The following is a 20,806-nucleotide window of genomic DNA, read 5'->3' as shown; positions in this document are numbered from 1 at the left end:
TCAAATTTTGACAGGTCCTAAAAATGGCTGAAAAGGACTTATTATAGCTTGTAAACATGCGTCATAGTATACAAAGTGGAAATAAAGTTCAAAAAAGGCCAAAAACATCATAATTTAGCATGTCCAAAAAGTGACCAAAAAACGCCATAGTATAGTATGTCGAAAAATGTTAAATTTTGACCCGTCTTAAAAATAGCAGAAAATGACTTATTATAGCTTGTAAACATGCTTCATAGTATACAAAGTGGAAATAAAGTTCAAAAAAGGCCAAAAACATCATAATTTAGCATGTTGGAAAAATGGCACAAAATGCCATAGTATAGTATGTCGAAAAATGTCAAATTTTGACCCGTCCTAAAAATGGTTAAAAACGACTTAGCATAATAAAATCACCTCTTTTCTCAGGAATCAACATAAATTAACCCATTATCATAAGAAAACAATCCTGGATATTTCGATAACAAAATAATTAAACTCTGATCTAGAGACAACAGCTTTTTAAAAAAAAATACAAGCAAAGACATTCCCTGTTTCTGTGCAATTCAACCATCACACCTGTTTCAGAAAAGAAAAGAAGACAAAGCATAAGAAAACAGTTCCCATCTTTAACAGTTTTATATTCAATGTAAATAGTTTATTTGATCATATTCATTGAAAATCTCATGTCACCTAATAAAAGAAAAAAAGCTTGTTATTTTGTAATAAGCACAAACTGCCTAAAATACATTTCTGATGAAAGTAAAAAAAACAAAACAAACAAACTACATGCCAGTATTATCCAGTTAGAGAAATGTCACTATTAGACAGTGAAGTTGAGAGAAAAAGGAGATGAACGGCAGCACATGCTTCAGTGGAGATAAGTACAGGAGGTTGTATCACTAAGCCACCAAACCAGCTAATCACAGGTCAACAATGTGTATGGTTAAAAGTTTAAATCTGTTCAAATGTAGCAACACTTGTAGATCAAAACGTGTTGCATGTTTTTGTAGCTGGCTCTGATGCAGATGTGACACAACCACAAGCAGTGATCTGCTGCCTCCTGCATGATCGTGAGACGTTTTTATGATTAACACACTACTGTAGACTCTGGCTGCATTTGGCTTAATTAAATATACAAAAAAATGAAAACTATAAGTTAAAATAACATTCAAGTTGTATAGCACAAGGCAATGAAAACTTTTGTTTAAACAATATGTACAATATTAACCATCTGGTAATGTGAATTAAGTAAAAAAAAAAAAAAAAAAAAAGGTTTGTAGCAAAATATCTGTACATTTAGGAAACTTTTTTGTGTTGTGTACTTTTTTGTTTTTAACATTAGATGAAAACACGAGCTTAAAGGAATTCTTTCAGTGGTTAAATACTATACATTAAAATTACAATAAAGTGATTTAACACAGTAGCCTGGAATAAATTTAATCTGCAAAAAAAAGAAAAGAAAAGTTGACAGAGATGAAATGCAAAGTTATATCCAGTTTTAACAATGAGATCCCCCGGTAGGGTTATCTTCCGTGCAGTTACTACATAGAAAATGTGTTTTTATGCTGCTTTACAGGCTCGTTTACTCACAATTTGTTCCCAAAAAACAGACAAATTGCTTTGCTGCTACAGCAATGCAACATCTATATGGACGGTAGTATTTTATACGAGCAGACGGCTTCTTCTATGGATCAATAGCCACAAATTCAGGCTTGCTCTATAACTGAAGTCACAAATTATGACAGAGAAGTCAGCATGAAGAGAGGCCTGATATATACAATTCACATTGGCTCGGTCTTGTTTTTAAATGGTTTTGATGTCTTTTGTTCATTCTTCATCATCCTTATACTTTTGTACAAATATAGAGTTTTAATTACTTTTCTTATCGCCTTCTTCATGCCTGATCATCAGCCCTTTTGGTCAAAGTTGAAAAATCATGAGATGTAAGAAGAAAGGTGCAGGTTGAGCACGTTTGTGTAGTAAGAGGAATGGAGAAGAGCACCGGAATGTACTGAGATACAACAGATGTAGTATTTGTAACAGCTAAAGGGAACGCATCCCATACATTCTACATTAAGTCTCGAGGGAAGCGTCTCATTATGTGGCTCTTAAGGCCACCGTGAGTCCAGTTTTACACACCTTAAAGGGACAGGTCACCCCAAAATCAAAATCAAAATCAAAAACATATTTTTCCTTTTTCTTGTACTGCTATTTGTCAGTTGATTTTGTTTTGGTGTGAGTTGCAGAGTTTTGGACATATTGGGTGTAGAGATGTCTGCCTTTATTGAGCAGGATATGAGTAGATAGCACTCTGATTGTGGTCATCAAAGCACCAAAAAAATACATTTGGAAAAACTCAACATACGGTTCCCACACATTTTCAAGACTTTTCAAGGACACATAACTTTTTTCTTGCCTATATCAGTTTCAATCTACATTCAAACATAATTTCAGCTAGAGGTCATACATAAAGGAGGGAACGGACAGTGAGAAAATGGAGAAACATACGTTATTGTAAACAAAAAGCTGTAACACATCGACGCTTATTGGACATCTGTTATGTCATTGCCTCTAGAAGTTATATTGGAGAGAAGGCAGACATCTTTATTTTTCCAACACACTGCAACTCACACCAAAACAATCTAGATTGGTTAATAGCACTACAAGCAAGAGGAAATGTATGTATCTGGGTTTTTTTCAGGTGAACTGTTCCTTTTAAATTAAAGCCAGGTCAACACGTATTGCTTAAAGTGGGGTAATATCAAAAACAGTCATCAGACAAACAAACAAAGATCAGGCACTTGGCTTGTCTAAGGTTTCTAAATAAACCTTTCAGACACTTTAAATTCAGTCCCATACATGTCCCAGTCCTTCATCGTGAAAAGCTGCTACTATACCACAGACATGGAATAACTTGTATTCTTATGTAATATATATACATACTCATCTCTATGGCTGCTACACTCGTCATCTTTCACTTATCATCCTTCACTCTGCATCCAACCTCCTGTCTCTCCCTCTCTAACGCATCCTCACCATTTTCATCCCCCTCCAGCACATGCACTGCTCCCTCGTCACATGACCACTTCGCCGTTGTTCACCGGCCGCAGGTTCTGATCATCAAAGCGTCTCCTGACACTCCTCCGCACAGCGTCTGCTCGCCTGTAAGGCTGATTCCTTAAATCTGAGAGGGAAGAGGGGATTGGAGGGAGGGGGGATAAAAGAACTGTCAGTCATCTTGTCGAGGCGGTCTGATGAGCCCACATGCTCAGAGTGCTGGCAGCCTGTCTTTCAAAGCAGCATGAGTTCTACACAGAAAAAAAGCCTTGCAGGTCAGCTGTCTCTGGGTATTACGCCTGAGACAGACCACACGGTTCTGACTTGTAAGTAGGAAACCATAAAGTGAGACCAAGATGCACCTTACTCATAAAAGGGGTGAGTAAACTACTGAAAAGTGTTGCTATTTTTCTTTCAAATGTACTTTTATGAAGGAGATTTAAAGAGGGGAGAACAGAGAGAGGTTCTGAGTGGACCCTACATGAGAAAGTAAAAAAGGAAAGGAGGTAATAAAGAGATGCTTGCCAGGTTTGGGACACATCCACCACTACAGGTGTGCTACTGGAGGAGTTCCTTACCCTCGAGTAGACATTGGGAAATTTAGTAATATTATTCTTCTTTAGGGCTAGATGAAAAGAAGACAAAACGGAGGTTAAAAATGACGGAGGAGGCTGACCAGAGCATGTCAACCTGACATATTCACACCGGCTTTGCTAAAAGAGCGCTGCGAGAGCGAAGCAAAGTGGCAGCAGGCTGCATGGGGGGAAAAGGCCAGAGGAGGGTGAGGACATGAGAGAGGGGACAGAGCTGGAGGATGGTTAACTGGTTCTACTGGCAGGGAGGAGGATGGAGTGGAGGACCAAAGCTTCTGTAGTTTCTTTTTTTCTGTGTTATCAACTCAGTCTGCTATGCAGAGTGGCTACCAGCAGGACAGAAAAAAGAGCCCATTTCAAACTCCCAGTACAGAGCAACTGTGAACTTAAGTAAACAAACAGGGTTCCAGGACACAGCAGGATTGTTACGCTCAACAGCATCTTGACCAAAAACCAACCAAAGCAAGCATGCACCCAGGAAAACACCGACTACGTTTACATGCACACTAATATTCCATAGCTTCTACTCCAAATATAAAAATATTCTGAATTCGATTCGGGTCAAGTAAACAGCATATTGTGTTTAGATATTCAGAATAAGGCCTTTTTCAGAATTTTGCATTTTCTGATTAAAACACGTGTAGTATGCCGGTAAGAATCTAGTTTTAACAGAATTGTTTTTACATGTATACCGCGCATTTTGTATATGCATCTCACGTTTGCGACACACATTTGCATTGTCATGGATGCATTACGCACAAATAATCTTGCCAACAGTTTGGAAGGCTGTGGGACAGAGATGCATGCACAGAAGAAATGTCCACATTTCTGGTCGGCAGAAGAAACAAACATGCTTTTAAGCATTATGAACTATTTGAATATCAAATCAAGTTTTTGACTATGCAAGAATATCACGACACCGAGCTTTTTAAGAAGGTGGCTGAAAGAATAAAAGAAGGAGACTGTGTTCGCACAGTCGAAAAAGTCCACCGCCACTGGAAAACTGTGACAAAATTGTGTTTTGATACAAAGAAGTAAAATGGCACAAGCGGCTCCAGCAGTTTCACTTATCCGTATTTTGACGTGATAAATGACATGTTAGGGCGCATTAATCAGAATATGCACAGCTGCATGTCAACAGGAATATTAGTGGAATATTTGTTTCATCAGCCATAAAAACAGCTTAGTAGGAATATTGTCTTTCTTGGAATAAGGACAACAGAATATTTTGTGCATGTAAACGTATTCAATGAATACAAATGAATTAATTATGATGCAACAGGTGTAAACTGGGAGAAACAACCTGGTTGCATGTTAGTAGCGCTCACACACACACAATGCAACCGCAAAGACAGACTGCTGCAATAGAAGTGATTATTTATATGTAGACGTCATGCACATTATAGGCGAGCGTGCCTGGCCACAGAGAGATTCATATGACAGGGGTGATCTGTCAGCAGGCGTCAGGAGCAGGCGCAGCATATGGGCTAACTGGGAAAGCAGGGGTGCATTGTGGGAAAGCAGGAAAAATGAAGCAATCAGCATGCAAAAAGCTGTATCAGCGGCAGTAATTAAATGTGATAACAAACACACAAACATTCATTTGTCATTAAAACAGTGATTGAAACACACAGAAAAGCAAGTAATAATGCCACAGGCACTTACACAATCATGACATCTATCATAGCTGCCATGCAGATGACAGATATTTTTATATATATACTACATTAAATTAGAATCTAATTGGTATTAAACCTTGAAGAAACTGATCAATGAGCCGTTTTTTTTAACCACCACTAGATGGCAGCACGTAGCTTAACTTTTCTGCTCCATTACTTGATGAGAAGAAGTACCCTCTTCACCAATTTTAATCTCCTGTCAGTGCAGATAAAAGTATGACCTTGGAGACAGTTTCCTCTGTGACATTATGGTTTGCCATGGTTGATAAAATAATGATGATAAACGAGGGTGTCACATTTCATGCAGGTGGGCAGAGAAAACCATTAAACCGACACCAAGTCATGCTCAGGAGGGAGAAAACACGTGAACATACACTCAGGCGTGTGTGCAAAAACCATGTGATGGGGCACAGTGCACACGCATGGGTCCAAGAGTGTGAAGGTTGAGTGTGACGTTAAAAAGGAGAGGAAGTGTGAAGAGGCATGCACGGATGGAGGAGAGAAAGACATAAAGAGGAGAACGTTTTGTTCCAGCAACCTTAGAGAAGAGAGACAGTTCTACAAGCTTAGTAATGGTACTCCTCATTGAGGGCGGGCTCGCAGAAGAACCGAGAGCCACGCTTGGCTGTACGGGCGGTAAAGGGCACTGTCTTCAGCACTGCATTGAGAACAACAAGGACAACAGCCAGGACAAGACAAGACAAACACAGTATAAGAAAAGCAGACTCCTACAGGGGTTTAGCACCGGTTAGCGCTAAGCAAATATCCAACAACAGCTTCAGGAGGGGCCAGGGAAAAATGTCTTCAAGAGTGTTTGAGAGTGAACTCAAGAGTTAATGCTGTACTGAAGGGCCTGGTGAAAGCTTTAATTTCTCTATAAAATCTTTATGGCATTGTTCGTCATAATAAAGCAACATTATACTGTTGCTATGGAAGCCCGGAGAGGCAAGTAAAAAAATAAATACCATGATCCATTTTCTAAGACAGATCTTAGTAGTTTTCTTTCCTGTGCCCGTGACTCAAGAACAGGTGAAATAAGTGCTGGCCAGGAACATCATCAACATCAAATTCCTTAAAAAATGTCTGTGACTTTTTTTTTTTGTTTGACAAGACATTTTTTTAAGTTTTTGTTGTTGTAATACTCATTTTGGCCACAGGAGGCTAAAGTGCACCACAACCTCATGTTCTACATAGGACGAAAAGCATTCGTCTTTTCTTCCAAGCAAGTTTTAATTAAGTTAACCGCAGATAAGCACAGATTTAAATACATTTCTAGCTAAGATAAAGACGTGACAGTGATGTAACAGAACTTGCTACAAAATATATATACCCTATGTTTGGAGTGTATGGAGAAATAAAACTCAGAAACTATATTTAGAAGGATTATCCCTTCAAAAGCTTTTTTCACCTGTTCTTAAGCTATTAACACAGGAGAGAGAAAAAATAGATCTGACTTTAAAAATAGATTACTAGAATTTCTTTCCTCATTTGCGTCTCAGGGCTTCTGACCTGGATTAAAATTTGTCAAGAGGTCTTTAACACCAGAGGCACGTTTACATTTTCCCAGCAGGTGGTGGTGGAGAAGATTTTGAGAACCTTTACTGAAGTTAAAGTCACAATATTTGAAAAAGAATATTCGAGTACAAGTAAAAGCAGTCAAAATCTTACTTGAGTAAAAGCGTACAAGTATTAACAATAAAATATTCTCTCAGTACAGAGGAAAGCACATTATACAAACAGACCTTGACAATCCTGTTTTCATCCAGACTGTGGAGCCACTGGCACTCCAGTTTGTTTGTCGTTTGTATAAGAACTTGACTAATGTAGTTTTGTTTATTATTTGTTATTATTTATTGTATCTATTGTATTTTTGTACATACACAATTTTCTGTATTTATGTAGTATGCTATGGACCTTTTCCTGTGTCCTTAGTGAAGTCATTATTATCGTTATTATTATTATTATCATCATCATCATTATCATTATTATTATTATTACTGTTGTTGTTGTTGTTGTTGTTGTATTCGCCTTTCAAGTTTTACTTTTTTTTTTTAAGTACATAACTATTAGAGCTTAACTTATATTGGCTGATGCGTGAATGCCGGCTGGCAGGAAAGTATACATCATCCCTATCACAAAGTTTGTCCACCAGAGAGCCCTAACAGGTTTATTTTTCAAACTAATTTGATTATTTGTACCATATGTGCATACAGGATACAGTGACTATCGAGATTAAATTATACACAATTAAGGAGTAAAAGTACAATAACTGCACCTAAAATGTAGTTTAACAAGTGTATACAGTAGCATAAAACAGAAATATCATATATAATTTACAACTGCACTAAATTCGAGTACTTTAGTAAATGTACTTGGATAAATTCCACCACTGCCTCATGGTAACTTTAACAGCCCTTCAGTAAACAGATGATGTATTTTTTCCCCTCTGGTGAATTAATACTCTAGGAGCTAGTCACGACCCGGCCCCGTCTATGTACAGATGGTGTTACAAGGCAATGACAGAGCAGATAAGATAAGCAATGATCATCAGACACATCTGAGTTAAATGTCACTGGATTAGCTGGACTGTCAGTGCATGTTTGTACTCATCAGGTTACACCTTTAGTTCTCAAACATCTGACAGCTGAACTTTGAAAGAGCCACAGTCATTGTGTTAGTCGGTTTAGATTCCCTTTGTTAATGACTGAATATAGAGCATCAGAGAGGACCTTCATGCAGAGCGCCCTGTACTGTATGTGTGCGTGTGTGTGAGTGTGTTTGTGTATGTATGGCAAGAGACTGGGCCAGGCCCAGGTGGCGTTACCCGTGATGATGTCCTCAATAGCTCCATCTTTGCCTTCATAGACGTGGCGGCTGTCTTTCACCTGCTTCCTCCTGAGCTCCTGAATCAGCTCTTGTTGCTGCCGCTTGTTCTTGGATGGAGACTGAGGGGAAACAAACACAAACACAAACACAAACACAGACACAGACACAGACACAGACACACACACACACACACACACACACACACAAAAACACCAAAACACAGTTCAAAATGTATTAATAAGTCTTTCTCTCAGTCTTGAGTCCAGTATAATCTACAAAGGATTCTGCCACCCGCAGTTTCTTTTAGCTCAAATATGATCGCTTTATTTTGAAGGTTTGTGCATGTGTGATTTAATTGAACCATTTAAGAAGTATAACCGCTGATCCTGAGTCGACGTGATGGAGCTCAGCAGGGTGTCAGACTGTAGAACCAGATATAACTACACCCAGCGGGCAGTCGGTGCTCAACTAATCCTGTGATTAGGAGTCTGGAGGGAGGGATGATGAAGCAGAAAGGGGAGGAAGTGGAACAGGCTTACCTTCTGGTCGTCGTGATCCACTGTAGCCTCCTGCCCTGGAATTAGGGAGGAGGGCATAGGGAGGGAGGGGATGAGAGTTGAAAGTACGCAGACTTACCTTCTGATCTTGCTCCATCATGGCCTCCTGTTCTAGAAGTTTCTCCATCAAAAGCTGCTCCTGTCTCTTTTTCTGCTCGTTGTCCTCTTCTGCTTGCTGCGGAGATCACATGTCACACAGTTACAAATTGTTTAAATTTAAATAGAAAAGTGTGCTGTTGACATAATATCATTAACTCTCATTTCTATTTAAGCTTGCATCAAATGTGATGAAGTCACTAATATAGTTTGGAGTAGTTGAGGACTGCAATAAACAGAGCTGACACACAGCAGCTGTGTCAGACGAACGGCTATAAACGGTCAAGATCCTATGAAGTGAAGTAACGTGTGTGTTTTTGTTTGTATTGGTGCTGTAGGACATAATGCTTAAAATGCGCTAATTGTTTCCTTCCCCCTTCCACTAAACCCTGCCTGACCTTGACTATTCGGACATGAATCAGTGCAAAGTGCAAACGTTTTTTTACATTTCTCCACTGAAGGGAATGATGTCTGTGCACTTCCCTAAAATCTGAGATTCGAATGTACGCTGGGTAGGATAGATTAGGTAAATCACCAATACGAAAGCCAGTTTAATATGAGAATACAGACTTGAATTCGACACTGGCAAAGAAACCTAAAACCTCCAGTGCAGAGCAAACTTGTCAGTTTAGAGAGCAAAGTTTGCATTAGCATAGTGAAAGTTTTGACAGCAAGCATGGTAGAATGTGCAGTTTTTGGATGTAACCTGAACCCTGGAGTTTCCCTCCACTATCTATCACAAAACCCCATCGGATCAAACAGGTATGGCTGAATGCCTCCAAAGCTTCCTCTGATGCTATTACGAAAGCAAAATCTATGGCGAGCAGCAGTGGTGGGCCCGGCACAATGCATGATCCATACTTTGTCTTTTCGTTCTTTCTTTTGTTACTTTTTATGTGGGAAAACCATGAAACAAAATATGAAACAAAATATTAATCATAGGAGATACTTATTATTATACTATATATCTTAAAGCCCGTCTGGAGAAGGATTTTAAATTAGTTATAAATATATATATAATATAAAAGAAAACATTGTGCAGTAGTGATGAGATCAGAGGGCATATTTATGTCTATTTACATACTGTGTACACATAACAACACAATGTTTAACACATCCAGACCACTTCATCAACACGGCCATCTCTTTGTATCCTCACACTCCTCAGACGCTGTGTGACCTAAAGGAGAACTCCACTGATTTTACACATCAAAGCCTGTTTTCAGATCTCGGGGAGTACAGCTGCATATGTGAAAAGAGTTGCCTTTTTTGGCTCCAGGGGGGTGTGTGAGAAATATAAATGGACTTAAGTGATGCCTGAAGTCTGAAGACTATTAGACACCTGAATCTCTAGCCGAATTTTTGTTGATTGTTTGCATTGTGAGCAAACTAGGCATCGGGAAAAAGATCTTTATGTCCATCGGAAGTCCAATTATATAGAAGTGCGATACTAAATCAGTCCTTGAAGTCTGACGTCTAACCAGCTGGTGAGGTGTTTTGTTTTTCTCACTAGTTTTATGTGCTTGTGTGAGAGAGGATTATCCAACTTACCCTGTACGCCTTTACAAATCGTACAAACACAGGGAAGAAGACGGAGGGTGGCGTTGTTTTGGAGTTCTCCCCGAAGAACTTCACCGCCTCGTCAAAGGCATCCTTTCAAAGACAGACAGTGAACTTACTTTAAAAACACGTCATCTAAAATCGTGTCACAACAACAGCGTTTAAAAAAAAAAACAGAGAGAGGTGTGCTCATGTTACCTGTGCAATCTTGGCATCATCCTGCAGCTTCTTCAGCTTGCTCTCGTTGTGTGTGATGAAGTCTTTGAGCATGGTGTTGTGGCCGTGCATGCTGTACTCTCTTTTGGTCAGCTCCATGCCTCTCTGCAGCTCCTTCACATCCAGCAGGACGTTCTCCAACGACACTGTGTGCACGAGCAGACGTATGAGTACACACGCACCCCCACACTGAACTGTGACAAGTCAGATAAGGATGCAAACACATCTGCACTGTGCGACTCACCGGCTGCAGCCTTCTCCACGTAGTGCAGCTCATTGTAGAAGAGAGAAACCTGAGAATATTTCTCTTTCACTACATTGGCTATGTAGTGTAACAACGTTATCTTACGGTCCGTCGACTTGGTATCAAGTAGCTGTAGAAAGAGTAAAAGAGAAAACACAAAACTTTATAAATTATTTGTAAAGAAAAAGCAGACTATTTTAAAATCACAGTGAAGCAACTTACCAAGTCTAAACTTTGCAGCTTGAATCCGTACACTGCTCCCCTTTTGCTGCTGTTCATGTAGTTTCCAAGTGCCAAGATAATCTGACAAACAAGGAACAAGAATGTAAAAAAGAAAAACCATGCAATCAATTAACTTTATGTTCAGGGGGGCACAGATGAATGAGTTACCTCGAGAATTTTCTTGAGCTTCTGTGATGACTTGATTGACACAGACGCTGCGATGACTGCATGAAGTTGCTGTGGGGCAAACAGAGCGGATGAAGACATCAAATTCAGCGTACCATTCTCACTCTATATTGTTACAGCATCCCATATAGACTGACCCTGATCATTGTCTGTCCTTTTAGTTTTGGAATATATAAAAACAGATCAGAGTTCTCACCGGCGTAAGCATCTGCACGCTCTCACAGAAGTTGCCAATGAAGGCCATGATGGTCATCTTCTGCATGAGCCGCTCGATTTTACTGAACTGCATCATAAAGCGGTCCTCATCCGTCAGGCTCTCCAGCGGCTTGCGCTCCTTCTCAAACTGCCGCAGGATTTTAATCTCATTTTCTGTGGGCTGGAAGCGCATCAAGCACTCTACGAAGTCCACAGGTAGAGTTCTCAGGTCAAAGCTAAAAGATGGAAAGACAAAAAAAAATAAGATTTCACTCTGGAAACCAAAAAAATCTGATGATGTGAAAATAAAAGACCATCTGTTGAATATCAACATTTCTCAGACACTACAAACAATGCACTCAAATAATTTTTCTCACCACCAACGTCACCATGACGGCATCCATTGGTTTGTGGTTTCCCAATTTTAAAGCTTCAACTTTGGCATTTTGGATTTCACCATAATGAGGGTTTTTCAAAGCAAGAGGCAGACCTCACTGAGAACCTAGGAAATTACAGTACTGGAAGTTTTTCAATTAAAATTTAACAACACTGTCGAGCATGTGCTGCTCTATTGTCTATTTTACTCTATATGGGACCATGATTTACAAAATAAACATCATGCTGTATTGAAGAATGCCTAAAACTAGAGATTGAGCACATTAACTCCTCAGGAAATGTTTACTGACATATTAAATCAAGTGAAAAGTAGGGTAATCTCAAAGACTTGGACACTATCAAGTTCTTTTTGTAACCAGGGGAGTCATTGGTCATTGTAAAGAATGCAGGTCAACGGCCTCCACTAGCAACATGTTCTGGACACAAATTTGCTTTTCTAGGACAGCAAGGGAATGGCCTGTCTTAGCCTGCCTCTGATTTGCTTACCTTGACATTCCTATTCTAATCCTTGCCAAACCCACTCTTTTTGCCTAAACTTAACCAATCCAACCAACAAAGACAATGAGTACCAGCCAATTAGAGGGAGAGTAGGGCGGGTCATTTCTTCACTTTCATAGGATTTGCAAATTTGTGTTCTGAAGATGTCCTAGCCTAGAAAAATAAATGGAGGGGGATTTTCCTAACCCTATCCTCAGTTTTGACATAAAACCTAACCCTCTGGTTGTATTTTTTGGCACCACGGCTCTGCAGCAAACAAGCCTTTCTGTGTGTGTGTCTGTGTGTGTGTGTGTGTGTTTTTTTTCTTTCTTTTTTCTAGTGTGTCAAGTTCAACGCCATGGACAGACCTTACAACAGGTTAGTAAAAAGTAGAAAGCAGCATGAAGGCCAGTGAAAATGTAAGCATGGTAACTTCTTTTTTTTGTATCTGATACTTTTCGAGTCTCTCTCTCAAACTCAGTGCTGACGAATTGGAACAATGTTCGAGTGATGCTTGAATGGAGGCAGACAGAATTTTCTGGTAGCCTATCACGGCATTGTGCCGACAATGGGGCTAAAATTAGTGTGTGTGGGTGTTTAACTTCCATCAGTGCAAGCTGAAAGCTGATTGGAGCTGGACCAAATAAATACTTGTGACTACTGCAGTCATTTGACCCGGGTGTGACTGCCAATTGTTCCCATTAAATAAAAAAGCAGATGTTGGAGTGTGTTGGTGTGTTTCAATGATAAAGGGGCTTGATTTGATTTTGAAGAGGCTTACATCTGAATGGCCTTGCAGATCTCCTCAGGAGTCTTGCCCACTTTCCTCAGTGTGATGGCCAGGTTCTTTGCTCTGTTGGAGTCCAGTAGCGCCACCTTGTTGGGCCCCTTCTGGATGACCTTCTGCTTGCTTGAGCTGAGGTCGATTGCTGCACCCTGAGCTTTCGTCTTAAACATCTCCTCAAACTCGTCCACATTCAGGTCCTTAAAGATGACAAAAAGAATCACATAAGGTTCTGTTATCGTTGGAATGACGCCCGAAGCGGAATAAGTGATCATAGAGCGGACTCTTACCTCAAGTATCCTCTCATCATCAATCTCGTTGAAGACAGTCCCGTTGATCTGGTTTGGTTTCAGGGCAACCCAGTTGAAGACGGGCATCCGGAACTTTGTCTTGATGGGTTTCTTGATCTTAACAGCTACAAAGAAAACAGAAGAGTTAGCACAGCGTCCCCATCTGCTGAGAGCACACACACACACACACACACACACACACACACACACACACACACACACAAACACACATACATACACATACACATACACACACACGCACACATTCACACACGTGCAGGTGAAAGGATGGACAGGTATCTGTGACTGATGACACACATGGATATGACTGTTTTATCTCTAAAAACATACAACCCTGCTTCAAGTTGAAGTTTTTTTTATTGAACCCTTTGAAATTTTGATCATCAGTTTGCTTGTGCCGCAGTCAGACACCTACCACAAGCTTTTTTAACCATTTGAAATCTAAACAAATTAGATTGAGTTCGTTAAAAAAAAAAGGATATACATAAAGACCAGAATTTTTTTTTCACAAGGGGGAGGATTCTTAGAAAATTATAAAAAAGGAAAGATGTCCAGAAATATATTATTATTTAATAATTATTATTAACATTTAAAATTATGTTAGAGAGAAAAAATGTATACAAATATATATATTTTGATTTTCATCACTTTTTTCATGTCATTTTCTTGTTTGTGTGTCTTTTTTTATTATTTTTCATTTTTGCTTATTTTCGTTTTTTTGTTTGTGTTTTTGAAACTAATGTCTTGCTAGTTTTTGGGTCATGTCTTGTTAAGCTGCTCATTTCCTTTTCCCTAAGTTTCTGAAAGAAATGAAACCACTTTGCTTTTTTGATTTAGGGGTTAAACTAAACTAAACGAACACCTGGTCATACTTGAAGCAGCGTGAAGCCTATTAGACTCTGGCAGGAGAAGAAGGCCAAAGGGTATACCCTGTACAGTAAATGGTACATATGGTGAGGATTTCCTGCCTGGACCGGTGACACTATTTATCGAACAGATTACGGCTATTTGTGGCCACCTGCGCTGAATCACTGCAGCTGAACATCAAGGTGGCGTCATGCTTAGCCACAAAGACATGGTGTCAGCGGGGACAGAAAGATAAGACTGTCACGAGAAAAGGTAAACAGGATTCCAGCTCTGCCTATCACTTTCTATTATCTGCATGCCACAGCGGGTCACTGTGTCTCAGCATGCAACCAACAGTCTGACATGTGGTGATACACTTAATTCATACAAACAAACACACTACAACAAAACTACAGCAAAGTGTGAAGGTAAAGCATGCAGAATTTTGAAATATGGTATTTTCTCTGTTGTTTAAAAACACCAAAATGTTTCACAGAAAGTCTCACTGCGAGTGGAAAAACAGCAGATTGACAAAAAAATGTATAAAGTCACAGTAAACATGTTTTGGAAAATGTGGTTTTGTATGCAGTGGAGTTGTCATGTTACAAGCGGCAAAAAGAAATAAACAGAAAAACTATGTTTGAGAAACATGAAAACAATAGTGAAATGTTTCTAAGAGACTTGAATTACACAAATGAGACTTGTTTTTTTCGACTTGGATTCAGAGACTGAAAATACCATTTTCAAAAAACTTGTGATAAAGGAATGCGGGGAACGAGAAACCAAGAAACATGACAAGCAGAACCTACAGAAGAGTTTGATGGGTCCCTCTGGTCGGCAGAAAAAAAAACAATTCAAAGACAAATCATTAAGAAGTTTGCAGAGTTAGTGAGAAAGCTTATACATGCACATCTCAAACACAAAAGGTACAGCAAAGGATCTATGCATTTAAGAAAATGAAAGAGATTTACACTGTTTACTGACTGGTCCAACCAGCAAAACTGGCATCACTGTCAAATCTCTCAGGGAGGAGCTTGCTTCACTCTATAAGTTTAGCTCACACATGCATACACAACCAGGAATATGCAGCCACATCTAAATACAGTGTAGTGCAGCAATGTCTCATTTAATGAGTCACATGGCCTTGTTACTTATCAATACTCATCATCTGAGCAGGAGCATGCTGTAAAGTTTGATAGGTCGCATTGATTTGGTAGGTTACAGGGTAACTTTGTTCTTTTTTCCTATTGGTCCAGTACTGAGAGAGACTGCTGCAGCAGGCTGTGATGTAACTAAATGGGGGCATGTTCGCACAATCAATTTATGTCAGCTAAAACGCTTGTTTTTGCCACTGACAGGCTCAGATTGGTATTACAATGTCTGACAACAATATGGAAAGCCTCCCTACAGAGATAGACCTTTTTGTTAGAGAGGAAGATCCTTTTTGTTTAACCTCAAAAAAACCCAAAATTGCTATTGCAAAGTTGATAGATACAAATATATATATATATATATATATATATATATATATATATATATATATATATATATATAAAAATAACAAAAAACCCTCAGGTTCGTCTATCCACTGTTCTAATAATCACCAAATCTGGTTTGGTTGAAAGAAACCTTCATCCACCAAGTCAGAAATGAAAAGTATTCTATTATTATTATTATTATTATTATTTCTATTAAAGAGATTGCAAAGATCAGGAATTAGAGGGGTTGCACCTTAAATCACAAGTATTTAAGATGGTTTGTGGGGTTCCCCAAGGCTTGATACTGGGACCACTATTGTTTATTGTGCACATAAATTATATATATGTGAGGTTTACAAAATACTTAAAACAAGATTGTTTGCAGCTGATACAAATGTATTTTGTTGTGTTAAGAACTTGATGATCAGTGCCTGTCAATGGAAAAAACAAGCACTTTTGGTGATGTAAATTGAGGGTGCATAATTGCTCTGCTGCGGTCTCACCAATATTGCAACAATTTCAAAAATTGCCAGTTGCCATTACACACTTCTTGGGATGACGGGGTCCAGATTCACCCTCTAAGATCCAGACATTGAAACTGTATACTCAACACTGATGGGAAACCTTAGTTTAAATTGGCTTTGAATGTAAATAAATTATAGCATTTGGCAAGAACTGCAGTCACTGAAAATTAATAGATTTTTTTTGTTGTTGAAATCAGCTGTTGAAGTCATATGCTATAAATGTACTGTTCTGGTCCACCAACCAATATACACACAAATACAGATCTAGACTAACTTTGTTGAGCAACAAGCCATAGCCAATCAGATGCAAATTTCTTCATCAAGACTGTACATCGCATTTATGTAGCTGCTTTGCAGTAAAAGCCTTCCAGCAGCACTTCTTGCCTCAAGCCTATACTTTTATCACATTGCCAGCAACTGGAAGGCCTTTACTATGAAGCAGCTACAGTTACTTTTATGGTGGTATTAATATTAAACAATCGCAGTGAAGGAAGGTAGCTGGAATACAATCTGGAAGTCTAATATAAACATAAGAGTAACACTGTTTGGCCAAAAAAATCTGCATATTACTATATCTATTTATAAGGATACAGCCTGCCACACCCATAATAGGATCATTTTTCATCACATAGCTAACATATAGACACAAACCATTAGATGAGCTCACCTGCTAACCCAGAGTTCATGATGACAGTGGGTGTCCCACAGCCAGGCAATGGGGGCGCTACAGGAGGAGGCGGAGGAGGCATAGGTACTGAGATCTGTGAGGCCGGCCCTAGTGGTGGAAGCGGAGGTGGAGGGGGAGGCGGTGGCGGTGGTGGAGCTGCTGCTACTGCAGGAATAACTGATGATGGTCCGTTTGACACTGAGGGAGAGCAGATACTCAGTGCTAAGTATCATTTTTATACAACATGTACATATATTCTCTCCCGTTCTCTCTCTGCATATCATGATTAACTGTTTGCCAATAAACTGGAGAAATATTAAACCTACATGTGCCGTTCACTGGCAGTGGAGGGGGTGGAGGAGGTGGAGGTGGAGCTGGCACACTCGCTACAACTCCTGTATGATTTGAACTGACAGCTGCACCGTTTCCTCCCATCACAGCACCCGGCACACCCTGCACAGCAGAGGGTGGTGAGGGCAGGATGGAGATGTCTCCGTCTCCCTTCTTTTGAATCTTGATGGTGCCTTGTTTCTCCAGTTCGTGGATCTTCTTCTCCAGGTTGCTCTGTCGCTGGATGGCCTCGTCCTTCTCCTTCAACATCTGCCGCAGTGTGAGTACCTGCGAGCTGGTGTCTTTGTAGACTTCCTGTGTGGGTGAGGGACAGAAACAGGAAGTTAAGATTTGTTTAAAATAATTGTTTAATTATATTTTTTATATTTCTGCCATGATAGCGGGTCATTTTGACAGTTGGGGACAAACTTTCTTTTTGTATTCAGTAGTTATTACAAGTGGTTCATGTCAACTTTAAGATGAATGTGAATGTTGAGAGTTTGAGTCTGACCCTGATCGATTCAAGCTCCTTGTTTCTTTGCATCAGTTGCTTCTCCAGCTCCACGATCTTGGACATGGCCTCATTCTCCGTGTCCAGCAGCTTCTCTGTCATCTATCAGAACGATAGCCAGGAGGAAAAGGGGTACACGGTGACACAGAGTCATTTCGATGGCAACATGCAACCCAATATGTCAACAAAGAAATCCAGTGAGGCACTAATGTAAGGCATTTTCACATGTGCATATCTCTGGATTCAAACAGAATAACAAGTTATGACCGTGTGTGTGTGTGTGTGTGTGTGTGTGTGTGTGTGTGTGTGTGTGTGTGTGTGTGTGTCCTAATATATAGTGTGCCCTCACAGTCCTTTAATGGTGGCTTACAAATAAGGGAAAGCATGAGATCATCGTAAACCTCATGCTGACATCCTGGACATTAATTCATAGCATTTTTGCAAGAGAAGATAAATAAGATTAAGGAGGAAGTTTTGTGGATTTTTTAAGAGAGTAAAATTTGACAGTGGAGGTCTCTCACATGTGACATGTTCTCCTCCAGCTCCTCTACCCGCTCCAGAGCGGCATTTTTGGTCTCTGCATCCTCCAGAAGTGCTCCCACATCAAACACGTTGTCCAAGTAGGCCTGGATCTGAACCTGCAGCTTGTCACTCTCTGTATGCTTCAGTTTCTGGAAAAAATACACACAAAAGAAATACCATGATGTAGGGCTGGCGTGACTTCAGATAAAATGAGGAGTATGTAGCTCGAAACTTCATTTCAGTGGTAATTTAATTAAATATCTATGGGAGCACAGTCAAGTCTGGAAACTCTGTTTTTTCATCTCTTGTATGGTCTCTTATGATCCAGTGCCTAGATTTCCATTGACTGGATGTGCATGAATTACAATTAAATTACAATTAAAGTGAGGTGGAGAGATTCTGTCACCTTAATTGTACAAAGCGGAATAACTGAGAAAAGTTTGTTTAAGAAACATGTTAGCCTTGAGTTGATGGTTATTATCATTATTACATATTTTGTGAATTATTATTATTATTATTATTATTATTATTATTATTATTATTATTATTATTATTATTATTATTATTATTATTATTGTTGTTATTATATTAGATTAGGACACAAAAGTTGAGGAAGGGACTTGGTTAGGGTGGGTGGGGGAACTGAGGGGAGAAAATTTTGTTTGGTGTTCATTATATTTATTGCATTTTTGCCCTTGTTATAAAAAATTCAATTCAATAAAGATCTAGAAAAAAAAACTGCATTAAGTGTACAAGAAGAGCAGCTTTCCACATAGTGGACAGGGAAAAGTCAACCAGATGAGGTTGAGGTAAGGAGAAAAGGAGAAAAGGGGGGAAAAAATGAAATTATTGAAAAGGTGCTGATTTATTTGCATGATATTATAATATCATCAACATGATGTTCAAAAAAAATATTGATACATGGTGACACCTCTACATAGGTGATAATCGTCAGGCAGTTGGGAGTGAGAGGTTAACTGCACGAGGCTGACATCTAAGACCTCGTGGCCGGCCTTGATCTCACCTGTGCAGTGAGGCAGGAGGCGAGGATTTACAGATCTGACAGATTTTTTTTCTGAGGTAATGGAAAAGCTTTTGCCTGCTTTTCTGCGGTTGCCGTCTCGGGGGTGCTGTAATGACAACCTGCGCTCTGTACTGAGTTGAATACCAAGAGCCGGAGTGTTTCTGTCTGCCTGTGCATTTTTCCTGCAGCATTATGTCTCGACTCACGTCTAAGTAGTCGTCCAGACACAGCTTGGTGAAGTCGTACTGTAGGTGAACTCTAAAGTTCATGTCTTCCACAGAGTGCACCACTATGTTGATGAACTGCATACAAGCCACCTGTGGGGAAAAAAACATAAAAATACAGTTAGTGAACAACAATTTGACACAGCAGCAGACACAGTAGGCTTTCTCAGTATTTTAAAACCTTGCATATAATCAACTCTGTGTGTGATGCTGAGAGTGCAGGGTAAAAATGTGTCACAAGACAAATTTACAGCTGGTTTGAGGTTTTTGCACATCAGACTGGTATTTCTGCGAAATGGTTTTATGCTCATTATCACATCCAATTCCTTTTTAATATGGCTTCAACTGAAATTGTGTGTGTATAAATCCTCCTTATTGTCCTTGCTTGGCTGGCAGAGTAGCTTATCTGACAGACTGAGAGGATCTGAAAAAACTATTTAACAAAATCAGCCAGCAGTTCAACTCCATCAGCTGCCTTAATGGAGCCTGCGTAAACAGATCAGTGTCTATAACATATATAGACACACACACACACACACACACACACACACACACACACACACACACACACACACACACACACACACACACACACACACACACACACACACACACACACACACACACACACACACACACACACACACACACACACACACACACACACACTTCTTCTCGTCCTGACACTGTGTTAATAAATTTCCGGTAGGAAGCTCAGTTGTGTTGGTGTGACACGGCGGCTTTGACAAAGTCTATTTGCTTTAGTGCTGCTGTCAGATGACAGCCCACAGAGGGACTGTGAGTGGACTTGTGAAAGAAATCCTATTCAAACAGCATCTGTTGATTTTCACTCACACACACATCCAGTGCTTGCCTCAAATCAATTAAAATACTTACGACTGACACACACACACACACACACACACACACACACACACACACACACACACACACACACATTGGATAAAACAGTCTTTCTTCACAGTGTCTCTTATTCTTATCTGCCAGGCTTATTAGCACGACTCAGCCTGGAAATGACTTGGCAATGGTTCTTTGTTTAGAGCCACTTCAGTTTGATATATATAGCACCACACATCCACAGTTTGTGCCGTGAACACTGATAGCCATGTGAGAGTGTATCATAAAAATGAAAGCAAAATCGCTCTCTTCACTGACTTATTTTAAGTTTGGACAAACCTAATCAAATAATCAAAGGACAAATGTGCAGTCGTGTTTAAAATATTCAAAATGTAATGTTTGTGAGCAGCTGAAAACTATGCTAGTTTCTAAACTAAATGCTGC

The 20,806-nt window shown here is 39.6% G+C and overlaps 1 protein-coding gene across 11 annotated transcripts in view; it reads right to left on the bottom strand.

Moving 5' to 3' along the window:
• Window positions 1–612: 612 nt before the first annotated feature.
• Window positions 613–20,806, bottom strand: part of fmnl2a (formin-like 2a) — a 70,262-nt gene continuing 50,068 nt past the window's right edge. For 2 of the 11 annotated variants that reach the window (XM_088083178.1, XM_088083185.1), the window contains 17 exons: window positions 19,487–19,597; window positions 18,256–18,405; window positions 17,735–17,836; window positions 17,220–17,538; window positions 16,894–17,091; window positions 15,034–15,054; window positions 13,358–13,482; window positions 13,065–13,267; window positions 11,412–11,646; window positions 11,198–11,266; window positions 11,030–11,110; window positions 10,808–10,937; window positions 10,546–10,709; window positions 10,339–10,440; window positions 8,771–8,866; window positions 8,133–8,253; window positions 613–3,163 (listed from right to left, as the gene is read on the bottom strand). In XM_088083178.1, the coding sequence (XP_087939304.1) occupies window positions 3,054–3,163; window positions 8,133–8,253; window positions 8,771–8,866; window positions 10,339–10,440; window positions 10,546–10,709; window positions 10,808–10,937; window positions 11,030–11,110; window positions 11,198–11,266; window positions 11,412–11,646; window positions 13,065–13,267; window positions 13,358–13,482; window positions 15,034–15,054; window positions 16,894–17,091; window positions 17,220–17,538; window positions 17,735–17,836; window positions 18,256–18,405; window positions 19,487–19,597 (2,337 nt within the window). In that variant the 3' untranslated portion in view covers window positions 613–3,053. Of the gene's footprint in view, window positions 3,164–3,561; window positions 3,662–5,846; window positions 5,967–8,132; window positions 8,254–8,770; window positions 8,867–10,338; window positions 10,441–10,545; window positions 10,710–10,807; window positions 10,938–11,029; window positions 11,111–11,197; window positions 11,267–11,411; window positions 11,647–13,064; window positions 13,268–13,357; window positions 13,483–15,033; window positions 15,055–16,893; window positions 17,092–17,219; window positions 17,539–17,734; window positions 17,837–18,255; window positions 18,406–19,486; window positions 19,598–20,806 lie in introns of all 11 variants that reach the window. The other 9 variants (XM_088083183.1, XM_042494224.2, XM_088083182.1 and 6 more) reach the window with 6 other exon arrangements.

The sequence above is a fragment of the Plectropomus leopardus genome, chromosome 10, assembly GCF_026936395.1.
Source record: "Plectropomus leopardus strain MGB_pleo_1.0 chromosome 10, ASM2693639v1, whole genome shotgun sequence".
In the NCBI taxonomy this organism is placed as follows: Eukaryota; Metazoa; Chordata; class Actinopteri; order Perciformes; family Serranidae; genus Plectropomus; species Plectropomus leopardus.
Note: the sequence above shows the minus strand (reverse complement) of the source record. Positions and strands in the feature narration are given on the sequence as shown.